The sequence below is a fragment of the Lipotes vexillifer genome, unplaced genomic scaffold (assembly GCF_000442215.2).
Source record: "Lipotes vexillifer unplaced genomic scaffold, Lipotes_vexillifer_v1.1 scaffold133, whole genome shotgun sequence".
NCBI classification, from domain to species: domain Eukaryota; kingdom Metazoa; phylum Chordata; class Mammalia; order Artiodactyla; family Lipotidae; genus Lipotes; species Lipotes vexillifer.
Genome location: NW_006795585.1, coordinates 625,646 through 645,416, shown reverse-complemented (window position 1 = coordinate 645,416; position 19,771 = coordinate 625,646). Strand labels below are relative to the sequence as shown.

Genomic DNA, 19,771 nt, shown 5'->3' with positions numbered 1-19,771 from the left:
AGTTTCTGCCCTCCACACTGTGTCCCCACAGCTGCACACCCCAGGCTCTCCTCCATCTGTCTTCATTTCTCCTTCAGGGCAGGGTATCCGTGGAGGGCATCCTGGCTCTTGCTGGACCTGCTCCGAGAACCCCTCCCTGTACCCTCCTCCTACATGTAGCTTCTCACCTCTCCTGTCTCTGCCTAAGGACCTAGACCCAAGCAGGACAGCTTTGGTCAGGAAGAAACCTGCTTCCAAACTTATTTTGACATAAAAGAGCTCCCCTTGAGCCCCATGTCTTTTGCTGTGTGCTGCATTATTATTTCCTTTATGAAAGTTCAATTTTCTGTTTAACTCTTTGATGCCTGCCTCTTAGTAGATATAAACTCTAAACATCTTCAAATATCTACAACCAAGGTGCTTGTGGGCTAGGCTTTTTAAAGACAGCAAGAACTCTAATTTTAAATGTTTGTAAATAGCAGATATAGCTTTACTTTATAGTGTCTTCAAATATTTTCATGTCTACTATCTGAATGAGAGTGTACTGGAACATAAGCTTTGTGATTCATAAAATTAAAATTTCAATACTTAAGTAAAACAAAACAACAAAAACCCCTCAAAACTAAAAGCATCTGTAATTTCTAGTTTGAAACCTTTATGTTATTAGTGATTTCTTAAAATAAATATATTGTGCTAAAAGTGTATCCTTTTTTCCTCAGGTATTGTAGATTGCTTTTCTATTTGAGATGATCAGTCATTTGTATTCTCCAATATACACCATTATTAAACAAAATAATTTTGAAACAGGGTGTTGTATGACGATAAACTTTACTCTGCAAAGAGCAATGGAAAAATGATAACATTATAGGCTTCATTGTTTTGCTAAATATTAAGAATGTACTGGATTAGTAACAATTCCACAATGCTTATGCAACTGAATAACATAGGCATTCAGAACTAGTACATTATTACATAGTAGAATGACTTTTTTTTAAGTTGCAATGAGAAATAAAAATTTAAAATATTTTTTAAAAAACTATACCTATTACTGACCAAATTAAGGGAGAAGGTATTGGTATTTATTGGGCCAATTTTTCTCAAGCATTTTACACTCAGAACTACTTTACATCCTTAAAAATTATTGAGGAGCTCCCCCAATTTTTGTTTATATGGGTTATATCTATTAATTGAAATTAAACTGGGAAAAATTTAAAGTATGTGTTAGTTCATTTAAAATAAAGTAATAAATCTATGGCATATTAGTAGCAATATAATCTTTTATGAAAAATAACTGTATTTTTCAAAATAAAACAAAAAATAATGGGAAGAGTGGCATCGTTTTATGTTTCTGCAAATATCTTTAATATCTGGGTATATGGAAGATAGTTGGATTTCGGTATCTGCTTCTGCATTGAGTGTGTATGTTTTGCTCTTAGACTATGTGTATGCTGATATGCTATTTTGACTCTGTGTAAGAAGAAAATCAAGCCTCACACAGATAGGTGGTTCAAAAAGGAAGGATTCTTTAATATCCTTTTCAAATAACTATGGGTATTATTTGGTGCTACTCTAAAACTCAATAAGTCGTATTTTCTTTAAAGTTAGTTAAACGTAAACTTGGAAGCCATATCAATACACATTGCACACCCATTACATCAAAGTCTGTTGGTTTGTTTTGAACTTCAAGTGGATCTTTTACCTGTGCATGATTTTGACCTTGTGGACCCCAAAAGTGTCTTGGGTGCCCCAAGCGGTTCCTGGACCACACTTTGAGAACCATTGTGGTAGTCATTGCTTTTGAAAAACAAAGGACCATATGAAATAAATCCTATTACCCTCTGTTTGCAGGTTATGAATCTGACTCTAGTTGAGTGGACGATGCCTGGACTTTATATTCCAGCTGGACTGGTTTGCATTCCAGCTCTACCACTCACCAACTGTCTAACTGGAACATTTAATGCACTCTTCAGTGTACCACAGTTACGCAAACGTGCAAATGCGGCATATTTATTGTCGAAGACATCATGTCAAAATTAAGTCCCCTCAGTTTCTTTTTGGCAAGGTACTCAATTTTAGTTGAATCTCATCTTAAGTGATAATTAGCCTAGCATAATTTTTAGACACAAGGATTCTAGGAGCCAAATTTTCTCTGTTCAAACCCAGATTCCACCATTTTCTATCTGTGGCACCTTCAGAGTCCTCATGCCCTTTAGGAATTTGTGAGAATTAAATAAGGTGAAACTGTACCTGTTAAGTGCTTAGTGTCTGGCATATTGTAAGGGCTAGATGAATGCATGCTGTTATTTACTACTACTGTTGTTGTTATCTTATGCTGCTGCCCTTGGCCACTCTTGCTTTCCCAGAAGTGAGTCAGGCACTGTCCTGCCCTGGCTCCCAACCACAGGGAACTTATTTCCGGCTCTCCGACCTATCTTACGGAAATGCCCTCACTCTAGGGTTAAGAATAGCAGACCTTGACTCCAGCAACAATTTCTTATATGGGGAGGGGATCTACTATGACTCTTTCCAAATAAATGTCTTCACAAACCCCTCATCTTCATGTTCTGACCACGTTCGATATTCTTGATCCACGTGGAAAAAAAAAAAACAACCCAATTGAAAAATGGGCAAAAGATATAAATGGACATTTCTCTAAAGAAGACCTACAGATGGCCACCAGGCACATGAAAAGATGCTCCACATCACTAATTATTAGAGAAATGCAAATCAAAACTACCGTGAGGTATCACTTCACACCAGTCAGAATGGCCATCATCAAAAAATCTACAAATAATAAATGCTGGAGAGGGTGTGGAGAAAAATAGAGTTACCGTATGATCCAGCAATCCCGGGCCTGGGTGTATATCCAGAGAAAACTAATTCGAAAAGACGCATGCACCCCAATGTTCATTGCAGCACTGTCTACAATAGCCAAGACATGGAAGCAACCTAAATGTCCATCAAGAGATGAATGGATAAAGAAGATGTGGTATATATACACAATGGAATATTACTCAACTATAAAAAAGAAGGAAATAATGCCATTTTCAGCAACATGGAGGGGCCTAGAGATTATCATACTAAGTGAAGTAAGTCAGACAAATATCATATGATATCACTTATATGTGGAATCTAAAAACAGATGATACAAATAAACTTATTCACAAAACAGAAATAGACTCACAGACATAGAAAACAAACTTATGGTCACCAAAAGGGAAAAGTGGTGGGGGGAGATAAATTAGGGGTTTGGGAATAACCTATACACACTACTATATATAAAATAGATAACAAACAGGGATCTACTGTATAGCACAGGGAACTAATACTCATTATTATTAATGTCTTGTAGTAACCAATAGTGGAAAAGAATGCCTACTACTGGGCATATGCCCTGAGAAAAATCATAATTCAAAAAGACACATGCACCCCAATGTTCATTGCAGCAGTATTTACAGTAGCCAGGACATGGAAGCAATCTAAATGTCTATCAACAGAGGAATGGATAAAAAAGATGTGGTACATATACACAATGTAATATTACTCAGCCATTTAAAGGAATGAACTGGGGTCATTTGTAGAGATGTGGATGGACCTAGATACTGTCATACAGAGAGCAGTTAAGTCAGAAAGAGAAAAACAAATATCGTATATTAACGCATATATATGGAATCTAGAAAAATGGTACAGATGAACCTATTTGCAAAGCAGAAATAGAGACACAGATGTAGAGAACAAATGTGTGGACACCAAGTGGGGACATGAGATGAATTGGGAGATTGGGATTGACATGTATACATGGCTATGTATGGAATAGATAACTAGTGAGAACCTATTGTATAGCACAGGGAAGTCTACTCAGTACTCTGTGGTGACCTAAATGGGAAGGCAATCCAAAAAAGAGGGGATATATGTATACATATAGCTGATTCACTTTGCTGTACAGCAGGAACTAGCACAACCTTGTGAAGCAACTAATATATAGGAATCACTTTGCCATACACCTGAAATCAACTATATTTCAATAAAATTTAAATTGTAAATCAACTATATTTCAATAAAAATTTTAAAAACTACAAAAGTTATGACATTGGTTTTCAACTATTCCTTCATTTAATTCTGTCTATGGGGTATGTCTCTCTCATTTTTGTGTCTGCTATTTAGCCTATAGACACCATGGATGAAATGGGAACAGTCAGTGTTCCATCCTAGTGTTTTATTACACAATAATAACAACTCAGGAGAGAGCAGAAGGGGACTAAGCAGGACCCTGTGTACTTAACCATACGTGGTGTTAACTCTTTACCAACATAATCTTTCATCTTTACGGTGATTCCGTGAAGAAGGTATTATCCTATTTTACAGCAATGGGGTTAGGAGCACCGATGCTTAGAGAGATCGAGTAACTTGCTGCAAATCACAGAAAGCATCAGTATGTGACAGTGTCTGACCGACCTGCCTTAGCCAAGCTTGCCTGGCTTCTATGTATTAAATTTCCCTCCCCTCACTTTGTCTACTTTTGTTCTTACTTATAGTTTAAAAGATCAAAAATATAAATAAAAGATTGTTCATCAAATAAGAATCCTGTACTCTTCTTCTTACTGTTAAAGACACCACTTCTTGGGTGATGCATTCAGCATTCACCTTCAAGTCTCGGCAGGATATGTTTGTACTGCTTCCTCTTGATTTGCAGTTTTAGAAATGATTTCTTAACTTTTCACTACAGAAGATCAGAATTGGTGCCTCTCTTTCTTTCCCTGCTCTGTCACACATGTGCACCCTTGAAAGATTCTTCATAGGATTGGGTCATAATTTTGGTGTAGATTAGTGTCAAATATTTACATTATTATGATTATATAAGATGCTATTCACAGCTATGATTACTTTTCCTTTTATTCACTACTTTTTGTCTTCCCCGAAGTTAATAATTATGTTTTATTTTCATTTTATTACAATTTTCATATTGTAAGTTTTGTGCATACTTACCACCACTTTAATCCCCAAATGTTTGCCAGTTTTCTGAATTTTCCCACAAGACATTCTATAAGGGACGTGCAACTAAAAGTCATTTTCTTTTCATTAATTGACACGTTCTATTTGCCACCTATTTGGATTTTCAGAGATATTTTAAATACTCATAAATCCAATTTTATCAGTACAGATGAGAAGAAATAGTCAGATGTATTCATCTAAGAGAACTATATTGATAGAAATTCTCATTTAATTTAATATTAAAAGTTAGTTATTAAAATTACCTTATATTTATAAAACAAGACAGTCTATAGTGTTTCTCATTGCACATTGACTGGGACAAGTTTAAGGTAATTTGGAATACTTTAACAATTAGGACAAGTTATAATGTTTCGGGGTAAAATGAATATATCTATTAGAATGACTATGAAGCCTAGTTACTGATATTCAATAAAATTTATAATCCTCCTTATGTGTAAGGCAATCAATTTATAATCTCACACATTTTAAAAATCTGTATGTCCAAAAACATAAAAGCTGTTTACTGATGAACACACTTAAGAATGCACACAGGGACACATTAAAGTGAAACTCTCAGATATCTGGCTTATATGGAGAATGGATTTTTCTGAATAACTGAGTCTTTGAAATGCCTGGTGATTATTGTCTGTAAGCACAGAAAGCAGCTTAACTGAGCCACTCCAAAACTGCATTACATTCAACCCTGCCTTCCTTAAAAGAGCCCAGTCTTTTTTGAAAGCTCATAATGAGCCTTGGTTATTATTCCAGGGATACTTGTAGGGTAAAATAATGAGTGAATGGTATATACCTTATACTAAATGTTCTAGATCTCTGTGCTGTTGAGTTGTGTCTTTTTCTTAGTTACATTTGCTTTTGGGCTACCAGAGCTCATTATAATCTGGTATGTCTTCCTTTTTCATCTCCTCTCCGTTCTTATAACTGGTTGCTTCTCTTGAACTGTGGGCTTTGTACCATATGATCAAAATTATTTGATCAGGGTAAAAACTAATAGTGTGGATATAAGGTCTCTTGTGTGAATAAAGCTTAGTGCATGGGTTTGTAATACTTATTTGGACTGTCCAGAATATACGATTAGTTACTTCCTAGATATGACTTTATCTATGTCTAGTTAAGCTTGTCATAAAAGTGATGTATGTGTTAGTAACTGCTGGTTGCTAGTTGGCCCCTATACACTCCTTCTACTGTAGTAGAACTTTCACCTTCACTTGGGCCCCAGCAGCTGGGAAGGATCAGCCTTGTGACTTAGTTCTGGACAAAGAGATGGAGGGAAATTGTACCATTTTCAGGACACAGCCTTAAAGGAAGCGGTGTGCTTTTCTGCCTGTCTCTATCCAACTGCTTAGAATGCACAGCCCTCCCCTGGTGAGGAGAGGATGAGAGTCACACCCTAAGGATGATGAAGTGGGAAGCTGACAGAGACCCCCAAATTAAGGACAAAGTAAATGACTTCTCTTTTGTTTAAGCCACCATTATTTGGAGTCTTTTTATGCTTCTGCTCATTAATCCTAATTAGTATAAGTGAAGAGTTAAGTGTGTGAAGACAGCATCTTCTCTGCTCAAGATACTAGCCAGTTCATTTGCTCTTGGCTTCAGTTAAAACCTCAGTAGATTTTATTTCAGTCTCATCTACTCAGGCCCTGAGGTTTGAAACACTAGATTTCTGAAGATAGTTGGCTGTTGTTAGGTTATTAGTTCGCTAGATGATAAATAGTGCCAGTGCTGTCTGAATGAGGTGTTGATTAGAGCGGGACTGTTTCTTAGTCTTCTTAGGCTCTGACTCCAATTGATAAAGTAAACAATATACCCTAAGTTTTTATTATCTTTGGCCTCTTGAAGGATTTGAAGGAATGATGAACTTGCCTGCCGCCTATAAATCTTGGTCTGCAGAATTATTTGCACCTCTAGTTTCATCTACCTCTTCTCCAAGTGTAGATTCAAAGAATAGAATAGAATAAAGACCAAAAGTAACCTGAGTCTTGCTGAAACCCCAGTTTATTGAGGCATTTAACTCAGGGGGAAGTTTAATCTAAAATAGGTGGGTTTTTTTTGTTTTCTTCTTCTTTAACCTTACAATTGTCCTCAGACCCTTTCCTATCCCTTAACAACGTTTTGGATATTTTGCTAATTTTTCTTGGGAATGAATTTGGTTATTAAAAGCCCAATTCAGTTCTCAAACTTGCTTAATATTTCATTTTCTCTACTTTTCCAAGCACAATCTTGGCCCTGGCTGAGGGGCCTGGAGTGGTAAGGGAAGGGTCTGCCTTTTTTCACCCCATCTCACTCTTAGGGTCCACCTTCTCTGTGATGATAGGACAAAATACTGGTGTCTCATGGTGGGGGGGGTCCTGCAGGGTCCTTCCTGCGGCTCAGTTCCCTAGTGTGGGAGTGGGAGATCCTTCTGGAACTGACCCTGCAGCCTTCTTAGCCCTCACCCCTCGTGGAGTATGGACACCCTCCAGCCGCAGGGGTCCCTTCATCGAGGGGATGGAGGCTCATCCTGCGTGGGCTGCCAGCGGAAGGATTCAAGTCCTTGTCCGCTTTCCGTGTCCCCGTGGTCCATGGACACCTTCCTCTACCAAACATGTATATGTGGCATGTAGGGGCCACTCCTACCCCCTCCATCCACCCTCCCTGCTGTCTCTCTCCAGTTCTCTTTTGACCAGAGGGCCTGAGTCACAGGAGTAAATCTATTACCCCAGCAGATGTCCAGCCATGTAACAGCATGGGAGTCCCCCTCCTTTTCACCATGGCCTCCTAGCGGTAGCATCAAATTTTCACAAGATGTAGCCACTTTCACTCCACCTGTGCTCTTCCCCCATCTATTTACTAGATAGAGATAAGGAGGGATTCTGTATTCTCTTGATTCTTAGCGACCCATGGGTAAGAGATCTGGCTCCAATTTCCAGGCACCTCTCTTCAGAAAGAAGAGTTGCTTAAAAATTCTTTGTGTCCAATTTTGGCACTAGTCCCACTTTACATGCCGTTACATCTAGGATGGTGTTCCTAGTGGGGACCACGTATCATTTTGTACAGAATGATCTAATTTGTAAATGAAAGCCACAAAATTTGGCTTAAGCAATTATACAGTAGTTTCACAACGCACATTTAAAATAAACATTTATTTTCCCTTGCTCTCCAAATGCCTGTTTTTAAGTGAGTATAAAATGCTGCTATTTTTAGGTTTATTTTGGAAAATCTAGTTAAGGAATTGTCATAACCTTGATAACTATTATTATCATTCTCTGAGATGTTTTGAATAAATATTATAATACACATTTGTGCAATATTTCTGTGTAGGCATATGCCAAATGTGTGATGACATGCAGCTTTGCGATCCAATAATACAAACTCCTGGAAGGCTAGTAACGAGAAGTATTTTATACACTGAATATAACTCTGGAGACAAGACTGGCAGATAGTGGTGTGTGTGTGTGTGTGTGTGTGTGTGTGTGTGTGTTTGTGTGAACTTCATCTCAGCATCCCATCCAGCTCTAAAACTTTATGCTTTGGTTTTGCTGATGCCTCTCAAAGCAAAATGAATCCTTTGCAGAAGATACCAACGAAACTAATGTGTTTAACCTCAAAGATTTTATCCTTCTCAGCAGTCAACCGGAAGCTAAAGTTCATCAGAGAGAAACTAATTACAAGATGCTTGCATTTCAATTATTATGCATTTATCATTGCAATTACTAATTCCATCTATCGTTCACTTGCTAAATATAGGAATAGGAAAAACAACCCCAAATTCATAGTCCTTTCAGAAATGTGAATAGCTTATAGTTGACATACATAGTTCTTTATATACTTATAATTTTAACTATGACTAAAACCACAGAGAGATTTCAGAGAGATTTTTCTGCAATAAAAAATTTAAGGAATATCTTTAGTTGTTTTGAGTATGCCATATGCATGTTTCAAATTTAGGTTGATAATTATATCTATAGAAGCTTAAATTTTCTAGACTGGAAACAAGGAGAGAAATCATGCAGGAAAATCAAAGATCAAATTGAGCGTTTATGATGCAAAGAATAATAGCTGACAGTAAAACTTAGTAAACAATATTTGTATAGTCAAGTCAGCTAGATCATTCCATTTATGAATACAATGTAAAAGCAAAAGTAATATTCCCAATATAAAGAAAATAAGAAAAAGTATCTAAGTTTTCAATTAGTTTAGAGTTCTGAAATCACTCTCACATAAGGAAAATCATAAAGAGCTATTTTAAAATCCAAATTTATGTAAGGGATACACACACACACACACAGACACACACACACACAGGGCTTTCGAAAGCAACAATATTCTTGTGCAGTGTAAGACAAACTCATCTTTCTTGATATAGTAGCCACAGGATTTTCACAGTATGTCCAAAACCAGTGACATCATTGCCTTGAGTTTCCCATGAGAAATGACCACTAAACACACTGCCATATGGGTATTGTAGGGGAGTTTTAGGGCACTGGCTCTGGAAAAAAACAAATGGTGACTCATAGGCAGCTTTCAACCACAGTTGTGCTTGGCCTCCTTAATATTTTAAATATTTGGAAATTTCACAGAGTCATCTTGATTCTCAGCTTATTTTGAAAAATCGAAATCAGCTTGAAAATATACTGGGCTTGTCTGGCCATCAGGTGAAGCTGAGTCTACAACTGAGCCCTGTAGAGGGGTGTGTCTCTTCCAAGTTTCCACAGACCCCCCTCATCCCCATGGCCTTGCAAACAGTACATTTCACAACTTAGTACCTGCATAACCTCCAAAGATACTTGAGGTTTTGACCCCTGATCTAGCCCATCTTTCACAGGTGAAAACATTGAGGTGTCATCCATGAAGGAAAAATTTTGTCTTCAACAGATATCTATTAGACATATGTCATACTCATCAAAATGTGGGACCCCCCATTACCCTCTTGTCAAATTAAATTTGTTTTAATCACCCTAAAATCTACCTAAAAAGCAAGAGAGAACCTTTTTATGGAGTAAATAGTATTTCACTAGAGTTAATCTATTTCTTCTTTAGACAGGATCTGTGTCTTCCTAAGATCAACTCTGATACTTAAACTTGTGCCAAGATTTTATATAACAAATATAATTATTTTCAATGATTATAACTAATTTTATGATTTCAATTACATTTTATAAATTAACTTTCTCTTGCTGTATTTTTCATATAAATAAAAGGTGTATAAATAAAGGGAGATAAATTATGAATTGGATATTAACATATACACACTACTATGTGTAAAATAGATTAACAATAAGGACCTACCATATAGCACAGGAAACTATATTCAATGTCTGGTAATAACCTATAATGGAAAAGAATCTGAAAAAGAATAGATATATATATATGTATATACATGTATATACATATACATATATAACTGAATCACTGTGCTGTACACCTGAAACTAACACAATGTTCTAAATTAACTAGACTCCAATAAAACAGTAGTTTTAAAAAAAGGTATAAATATCCATATGTGTGAGGCTCTGACACTTGGATAGCAGTTAGAAAGCTTACTATAATTCAGTTAAGGCAATATTTACAGAATTTGTAGCAGCCAATGATTCCTGTCAGGTTGCAGGAAATGAGAGGCTTTTTGAAGATAAGTGTATACCAGCCTTAAATAGCCTTTGTTTGCCTGTAGAGCTACTGTGTACTGACTTAGCAACCTGTTATTTATTTTAAATAATGCAATAGCTAAGTTGCTACTGATAGGAAGAAAGAAAGAAAGTATGGAGAAGGTGAAAACAATTGTTGGGAAGGTATGATTTGAACAGAAGAAACAACTAGGAAAGGGATTTTTTAAAAAGAAATATATGAGAAGAGAAAACAAGAAATAGAACAATCAACTTGTTGGATTGAAAGTCTGTCATATTTTTTAAGCTTCATTTTTCTTTAATTCTCCTATATAGAATGTTTAAAGTCTCTAAATTAGGCTTTGTCAGTGTTTACTCTTTGGTATGTAATATACATCAAAAATATTGGTCAAATGCTTTTGAGAATGAGTTCTTTATTAATCCTGGGATTTATTTTACCTTATCATTGAATTAAGGATCTACTTCTTGCAATAACGAACCCATAAAAACTGTAATCAAGTTACGGTTTATGTGGCTATATTTACTCTTAAGTGTAACCTGGAATATAAGTTCAAAAGGGCTTCCTCGTGCTTAGCTGCTCTGAACAGAAAAGACACAGTGGTTCTGTATTGGTGACCCATTTGGAGGTACTTTGACAAGTTCTAGGACCATAATTAGAATTTTAATGTATTTTATTGTTGGTTTGAAGAAGCTCAAACATTCTAGGATCATTTCACACACACAAACACAAAATATATGTAAATATAAATAAATACTTATAAATATTATATATATATATATTCCTAAAGAACAGGAGTTTAGGAGAGAAATGTATTGAATATTTGGGTGTTTGAACTCATAAATGCACTTACCTAATGGCTACATACTGATCCTTCTCCAGTTTCCACAAACCCACAACTACATGTGTTTCTCTATGTCCTTAGCTCCTGGAAGACATGCTGATTTTTGGAAAACGGCATTGCTAGAAATCAAAAGAACTGAGCTAGCCACTTATAAATGAAGAGTTTGCAATGACTAAAATTGTGACAAATCCTTCAAGATGTGTTAAAATATGTAGCATAAATATATAGTATGATTGGGACCTCCCTGGATGTCCAGTGGTTAAGACTTCACTTTCCAATGCACGGGGTGTGGGTTCGATCCCTGGTCGGGGAGCTAAGATCCCACATGCCTCGCGGCCAAAAAACCAAAAAAACATAAAACAGAAGCAATACTGTAACAAATTCAATAAAGCCTTTAAAAATGGTCTGCATCAAAAAGTCTTTTAAAAAAAATGTAGTATGGTAAATGCATTAGCTTTGTGTAATTCTGAATCAGGCTCAGCAAAGAAAATGGATGAAAATCATTTCTAAACTGCAGGTGAATCATTTCTAATCATTTCTGGTTTTAGGTTTGGCTACCCTTTGTAAGATTGTAGTTTGGATTACAGCTATATTTCATGTATTTTTCTCTCTGAAGGCTAATGAAAATCCACTGGATGTAATGCCATTAATCCCTGGAGAAGAAATAACTGGGGCAACATTTAGGATAACAGATGTGGGTGCTGTAAGTGCCAGTGGTAAAACAGGAGTCATTGCATCAGCAGTAAGGATTAAATTAGGAAAGTTGAGAAAGCGGGGCAGGGGGACAAGGTTCTGTGTGCCCTGAGGGAAGTGTTGTGATATACCAATGACTTCAATTGCTGCTTTCAATAACATTGAAGTAAAAATGTGTAAGATTCAACCTTAGATTATTGACTGAATTCCAACAGTGAAAAGTACAAGATCTTACAAGATCCAAGTTTCTTCACCAAAGAAGAAATATTAATAAAATGCTCATTCTTAGTGAGGGGAGTATGAAGGAATGATAACTTCATTATACTCAGGAAGTGTATTAAATATTCAAAATGCTTACATTACATTTCTCTAAAGGTAATTCGGTATGTTTTGAAGGACCTTTTTATTTTATAAAAACTTAGCGTATATTCTCTCTTCATTCCAAATTAGTTAACATAACTCAGAAAATCCTAAATATTAAATGAAAGCTCTAAAATTATATTGGTTGTTAAATAGTATAAATCTAGTGATTCCAGACTGAAGATCTCTGGATGCTAATATTCCACACATCACAGTAGGTACCGACTCTGAGATCTGACTTTCGGAAGTGCTGCCTGTGCATATTTTTTATGCCATGTGACATTGTTTATAATGTTGGGGTTTTCTGATAGGTGGGCTAATATTACCGATAATAAATGCTTCTGTTTTTAAAGCTGCTTCCGGCAAATATAAAAATGTATGAATTCACATAAGTATTGCTACTGTAACTGTTTTCTTAAAACATGACCTTCTGGGAAATAACATGTTGTACCTTCATAATTTATTATTACACTTTCAGGTAACATTCAAGTTTCCAAGCTTGACTCTTATGACTATAAATTTTTCAAAACTATGAATTATGGATTATGAATTATTAACCATAAACTCTTAAATATACCTTTTAAAATTCCCACCTCAAGGAGCATTTAGTCTGGATTACACCCCGGCCTCTTAGAAAGTTAATAATAAATAAAAATTTCCCTATGCCCTGAATTAGCTTTCTACGCATCACTATGTTAAGCCTCATATTTAGGCAAACTTGAAAATGCTCTTTATGGGATTGGCTGTGGGTCGGTGGCGTCGGCAAGGAGCGAGGCGGCGCGTGCGCGCTGGGCCAAGGGGCTCGGCGGGCGCCGTTGAGAATTGCCGGGCTGCGGCCGCAGTCGTTTACATACCTTCCCACGCGGCGCCGGCGCTGCCAGCTGAAGGCGGTTGGGGCAGCGCGCGATTAGGCTTCCCGCGCCATGAAGGTGAAGATCAAGTGCTGGAACGGCGTGGCCACTTGGCTCTGGGTGGCCAACGACGAGAACTGCGGCATCTGCCGGATGGCCTTCAATGGCTGTTGCCCGGACTGCAAGGTGCCAGGTGACGACTGCCCGCTGGTGTGGGGCCAGTGCTCACACTGCTTCCACATGCACTGCATCCTCAAGTGGCTCAACGCACAGCAGGTGCAGCAGCACTGCCCCATGTGCCGCCAGGAGTGGAAGTTCAAGGAGTGAGGCTGCACTGCCCTACTCCCCCCTTGCCCTGAGGCGGCCCCACCCCCACATTGGCTCTGGTTGGCCATGGTCTCCACTGGGACAGTCCCCTTTGGGCTGTGACAGGGTTGAAACGAGGACTGGAGCTGCGTTTCCCAAAAAAAAAAAAAAAAAAAAACAGAAAATGCTCTTTATGTACCTTAAACAAAAACCATATGATTTTAGGAACATTGAGGAGGCCAGTATTAATATTTTAGTAAGTCATATGTATAGAGCCAGATCCTAGTGGAATTCCATACTTGAAATTCAAATAAAGCAACTGTCCATTAATTATTAACATTGATGACCATGTATTAAATAACTATTAGTGACTTTCATGGAATTTGCAATTAAATTATTCAGTTAATCTGTCCATCCATGAATGTGTCTCATGACTTTGTGATCATGATTCACATAGTACATTTGCTGTTCATAAATCTGAATTAAGGAGTCATAAGTAAAGTAGGTTGATGACTGAATATTATATTAAGTGGAGCAAAGGTATATGCTAGGAGCAAGCTTGGTCCCACGATGCCTCATGTTGTGAGTGAATGCCTGGGTGTTAACGATAACTGGTCCTGATGCAGACAGCAGTGCCTTGATGACAACCCACTGCAAGCATCAGTGTGGGTACAAATGTTTTATTTGCTTCTTTCTTTTTTCTTCCAAAGCAAAACTGTAAAACAAAACAAAAAAAATATTGGATCTTAGATATTTTTCTTATCAATACTTGCCTAAATCAGCTGACACTTTTGTTAGGGTTAAATGGGAAGCTTGAAAGCGAGCCATTGCACATAAAACAAATGGTTTCCCCCAGCTGATGACATGGTCCTAGGACCACATCTAGCAACAAGGGCACATGTTCACTTATAACTATGGGAAAGAGCTCAAGTCAATTACCAGGTGTTTTCCTCTTCCTGATGCATGCCTATCATTTATTCAGATTTTATTTTGTTTCATTATACTGACACAACATTCCTATGTGTTTACAAGTATTATTATTGCCGTTTTAAGGATTAAGGAAATTGAGTATCTTGTTGAAGTAGCAGAAAGGTGGTGGGATTTGAGTCTCTGCTTTCTGAGTTCCAAAGTGTTAACATATTTTAAGTATTAACTATGTTGATACTATTTTAATCACATTAAAAAATACAACCAAATTACCTTATTTCAAGTAAATGATTTTGGTGTTAATAAGTGAAAATTTTTCTGAGAATATTTTATTAGACAAGCAGTTTTAATTTTTTAAAAAAATTTCAAATGAGAAGCTTACTAATGTGTACCATGTTTGCCCAAGAAAATTACAAGCACTGTTATTGTACATACACTGTGTGTTGAAATTAATTTATCAATGTTTTCTATTCAGTGCTAAAGCATAAGCTAGAATGAAGCTTCATGGAAGTTATTTTGGATATGAATTTGTAAAATTTTATATTTGAAACTTATTTCCATTCACATCTGATTTAATCAACAACTGTATACATTTTAATTTTAAATATAAACAATGCATTTATTCATTCAATCAGTAAATATGTATTGACTATACCAGAGCTTAGAGGTCGAATGAACCAAATGGAGAGTCTCTGCCTTCAAGGACCTTCCTGTCTTGAGATGACTATACACAGACACACGATGAATCACAGCTAAAAAGACATCCGACAGAAAGGTGACCTGCTGTTTGTGTAGGACTCCCTCCATGAACTGTGTCTTTCTTGGTGGAGTCTGCAGAGCCTTCTTTGTGGCTTCTGAAGCCAAACTATATCATTCTACCAAGGATGATCAATCCTTGATAAACAGACCCGTCTTAACTAAATTCATAAGAGAGAGGTATAAAAGCCAAAGCAATATTTTATTGATTTCTAAAGGTGACACTATGTAATGCCTTCATAGCAAGTGCCTGGGACTTGAAAGTATTGAAGAAGATTTTGATAAATATATAATCATACCAAAGGGTTTTCGATGGTGTCAACAGGTGGATGATTTATTTTTCTTCCAGGGAATTATCTCCAGTCTATTCCTAGAATAACTTTTTGCTGGCCAGAATTTTCCAGATAATGTTAATCTTTATGGGAAGTAATGAATAAACACTGCAAAATGTTTATTTTGCTTTGTTCTTTATTTTCTTTTGTGTTTAATATAATTTAATTGTAAGTTTACATAATTTAATTTTTTCCAGCTTTTATCTAGATGTAATTGACATATAACATTGCGTAAGTTTAAGAATACTGTGTTGTATTGTGTATTCTTCTTGTGGGTTACTAAAAGCACCATTATAAAATCATTAGGTAGGTTAACAGTTACATTTAAGTATTGTCTTTCCTGGATATACCGTAGTCATCTGGATTTGACCTGGGCATTTGCCTTCTGCAAAATATTTTCAGGCCAAGTGTGTTCAGTATTTTTACGTATGGCCAAGGTTGCTTTTTATTGGTTGTTTTAACTAGCTTGCATGATGGATTTTACTGACCTTTTCTCAAAATTAGAAATATCAATTTATAACCAGCCAATAATGCATTGACAAAAATGGGTCTCATTTAGCTATATCATAATCTTAAATGTTTAATCAGAAAAACTACTTCAAACATTTTAATTTGTAAAATGACCCATAAAGCATCTTTTTAATTTTCAGTAGTGGTAGTAGTAGTAGTAGTAGTAGTAGTGTTTTGGTGCATATTTAAGTCATTCTTGATTATTTTACCTTTTTTATTTGGTAAGGTCATTGATTAAATATTCATTAAATATTTAATAGTTTACTTCTATATTTCTCTTCAAAACATTCAGGTAGATAAGTGTATGTGTAAATTAACACTTGGATATAATAAGATGATTAGATTTCTGTGAATCTTCAGGTTCTGTACTTTTTTGGTTTCTAGACATTATTAGGCTGTGCCCAACTTTAAACTTTAGGTGGCAGCGTTTGAGAACAGTTATACATACACGTAGAAAGTTGCCACCATTTAGAAAAATATGGTGAAAAATAATACATAAGTTTAAAAGAAAGGATTAGGGATTTATTATACTTTGTATTTAGATTCAAGACAATCCCTAAGCAAACCATAGAACATTCTCATAACTTGGAATGATAAAAAATATTTCCTGTCCACATAAGACTACTTTATCCCCATAAAAAGCCCATCATCTTTTTTTTACTGATATTTCTTCACTTATCATGCTTTCATTGAAGTGCGGGGGGGAAGTCTTCCAAATGGATATTCCTAAGGGGTCTTTGTTCCGAGCACATCCCCAATTTTAATGAGTCTTAGCTAATTAGACATATCCGAATATTCTTTCTGAAGTACTGAAGATAAGAAGATATTTCCTTCCTCGCAATTCATTTGTGAAAAAGTACTTTACATTGATGTATAGTAAGAGATGAAACAGGAAAATACAGTTTAAAAATAATGTATAGCAACACTTCTTGTTAGTAGACCATCTTAGTTGCTAACTAGAATAATCATCATAAAAGGTAAATTTTGTTGCAAAGTTGACAGCTCAATCTTGTTCCCTTTTTTAAAACTTGGGGTCAAGTAATTTTATTTCACTATTCAAGTACCTAATCAAGATCAGGCCATATATGACCAACTTCATTAGGAAATAAAGAAATGACTAGAATCTGTGATATTTAGTGGAATTTGAGTGTTTAATTTTCACATAGGATCATGTCAGCTTTTCCACAATGACTATAATTCTTGTTGCTGTAACTTTTCATCATATTAAAGCTCAAAATTTCTCTCTTTTATTTTACTCCATTTAGATTTTAATATATTCAAGAAAATCTTTTAGAGTAACTTTTAAAATAGTGGTTTATATTCTTTGATCCTTGTGCTTATTGGAAAACATTTCATTATTTTTATCCTGACTTATAAGTTCACAGGGTTTTAAGTGCTTATTCTGGTATTATTAGAGATAAAATTTCGAGAAACTTAATTAAAGCCATGTTTATATATAGCTACTTGGTCCAGAAGACTGGTTTATTTTGCCTGTTTAAAAAATTTAATCATTTTGCTGAGGGTGAAGCATTTGCAATAACTTCGATGGATTGTTGGCAAAACTGTAAAAAATAATTCTCATTACCCAGTAATCATCTAAAAAATTATAGACATAATCCAAACCATAGAAAACCCTTCACAATTTAGATGTTCATTGCTATGCTGTTTATATTAATGAAAGTTTGGAAGGTATCTAAAGATCCAAATATGGGGTAATGGATAATCCTTTAACTTCTCCAGGATACAAAAGTATGTGTATTCTGTGACCACTTCAGTTTTTTTCAGGATTCTTTCATTTGCATGAGTTACTTAAAATAGTTTAAGGAAGAGAAAGGATTTGTTTATTTATTGACTGGACCCAGGTGCTCAGAAATCTGACTCTCCATCTTTCTTCTCTGCTTTCCCTTTGGTTGGCTTCATTCTCAGTGACTCTCTTCCAGTTGGTGGCAAAGCAGGTTTCCACCACTCCTGGCTGGCACCCCTGGCAGGAAAAGCCTAAAGATGCATCTTTCCAGTGACATCAGTGGAAGTTCCAGGGAGGGCTTTCATTGCCTCAGCCTGAGCTCCATCCCCACCCCTGAGCTTGTCATCACTAGGAAGTAGGCTCTGATGGATGTGCCCGGGTCTCAGGCCTCCATCCTCCTCACCCCAGCACCTTCCGGGAGGACAGAGCTAGGATCAGCCTTGTCCAAACCACATGATGAAAGCAGAAGTAAATGTGGTTCCCCAGAGCAAATAGAATTTTCACTTGGAGAATAAGTATATAGGAGTAAATATATGCCAGAGAACCAAAATTATAGATGTGTACCATCGTACCTGTAAAGTGAAATCAGACTGTTTTATTACTGAGAGAGAGAGAGAAAGATAGGGAGAGAAAGAGAGCACCAGAGAGAGAATGACAGAAATAAAAATGAATGGATTAACTGCTCTAAAGCTCGTTATGATCACATAGCCAGTATATAAATCAAATATTGATGACTAAAGCCAGTTGCAAAAGCAAGCCAATTAAATCAAGCATAATTAGACTACAATGCATATTTTTTGTATAAAATGTTATATTACTAAAAATTCTAAAGTTCTCCTATCCTTGTAGTAGTGTTATGATGAGACCTTTGTAACAATTTTTAACTCTCTATATTGGCATAATAAAAGTTCAGATTATTATTTTAAAAGCTGTATCATCTAAGAATTCTACGCAAGTATGATTGTTGTAAAAGGGACATGATTGCAGAGGCAAATATCCTCTAACTTGAGGCGATTTAAGGTACAGTATTCAAATTTGCTCTCATCTACTTTAACTGTAATAGCTATAGAGCTACAATGTTTGGATTAAAACTCAGTTTCCTATTCAGCAAGATGGGATGCAATAATATAATAATGCATTAATAAGGATTAAATGAGATATGAGTTCTCAAAAACTTACACACTGAGCATTGTCCTTAATGGAAGTGACAGAGTTAACAGTTTTGTGATAAAGATTATTAAAAATTATTATTAAAGATTATTAAAATTATTAGCTTCACCTTCTAATAGCTTAAATCACTTAAAAACTAGATTATATATATGTATACACATATACTTAAGAAAAGTAAAATTAAGATCCAGAATATTCTTTAAAAGTAAATATATCAAGACTTTTTTGGACTCATCTAAATTAAACTCCTTAGTTTCCTTCTTGTAATTGACTTGTTTAAAGTCAAGATTAAAGGGCAGCAGGCAAGGTGGAGAAGAGGGGGGAGGGAGAGAACCCACAAGGGAACACCACTGGTGAGTGTTCCTCTTACTCAATGTCCTCAGAATTCAGTTTTTTGCTTCCTTGTGATCATAATATTTCTATCTCTCTGAATCTGCTATTTTCAAATTTTGAAAGAGTCTTGTGTCAAAGGCCGTTGGTTTTCTGAGGTACTTTATGTATTTAGGTACTGAGAAATATTAGCAGACTAAATCAGAGAATGTCTTTCAATGTGCATCTTTTCTGAGTTCAAACTGTGATCAGGCCTTGACAAATTTTAGCTCATGCGCCATCCAAGTCATTTTGGGGTATTAGTTAATTCCTATATTCAATAAAACTTAGGCTAAATGAGCCAAAGCAGATATTGAGG

At 36.0% G+C, this 19,771-nt stretch overlaps 2 protein-coding genes across 3 annotated transcripts in view; both read left to right on the top strand.

Moving 5' to 3' along the window:
* ADGRB3 (adhesion G protein-coupled receptor B3) overlaps nucleotides 1–19,771 on the top strand; it is an 800,758-nt gene that overhangs the window by 233,200 nt on the left and 547,787 nt on the right. The window lies entirely within an intron of this gene.
* LOC103069053 (anaphase-promoting complex subunit 11) lies at nucleotides 13,326–13,792 on the top strand. The gene has a single exon (XM_007467819.1). The coding sequence runs from the start codon at nucleotides 13,411–13,413 to the stop codon at nucleotides 13,663–13,665; it is 255 nt and encodes an 84-aa protein (XP_007467881.1). The 5' UTR covers nucleotides 13,326–13,410; the 3' UTR covers nucleotides 13,666–13,792.

Excerpts from the sequence above, each read along its gene's own strand:
- LOC103069053 (XM_007467819.1), top strand. The coding sequence starts at position 13,411 with ATGAAGGTGAAGATCAAGTGCTGGAACGGCGTGGCCACTTGGCTCTGG.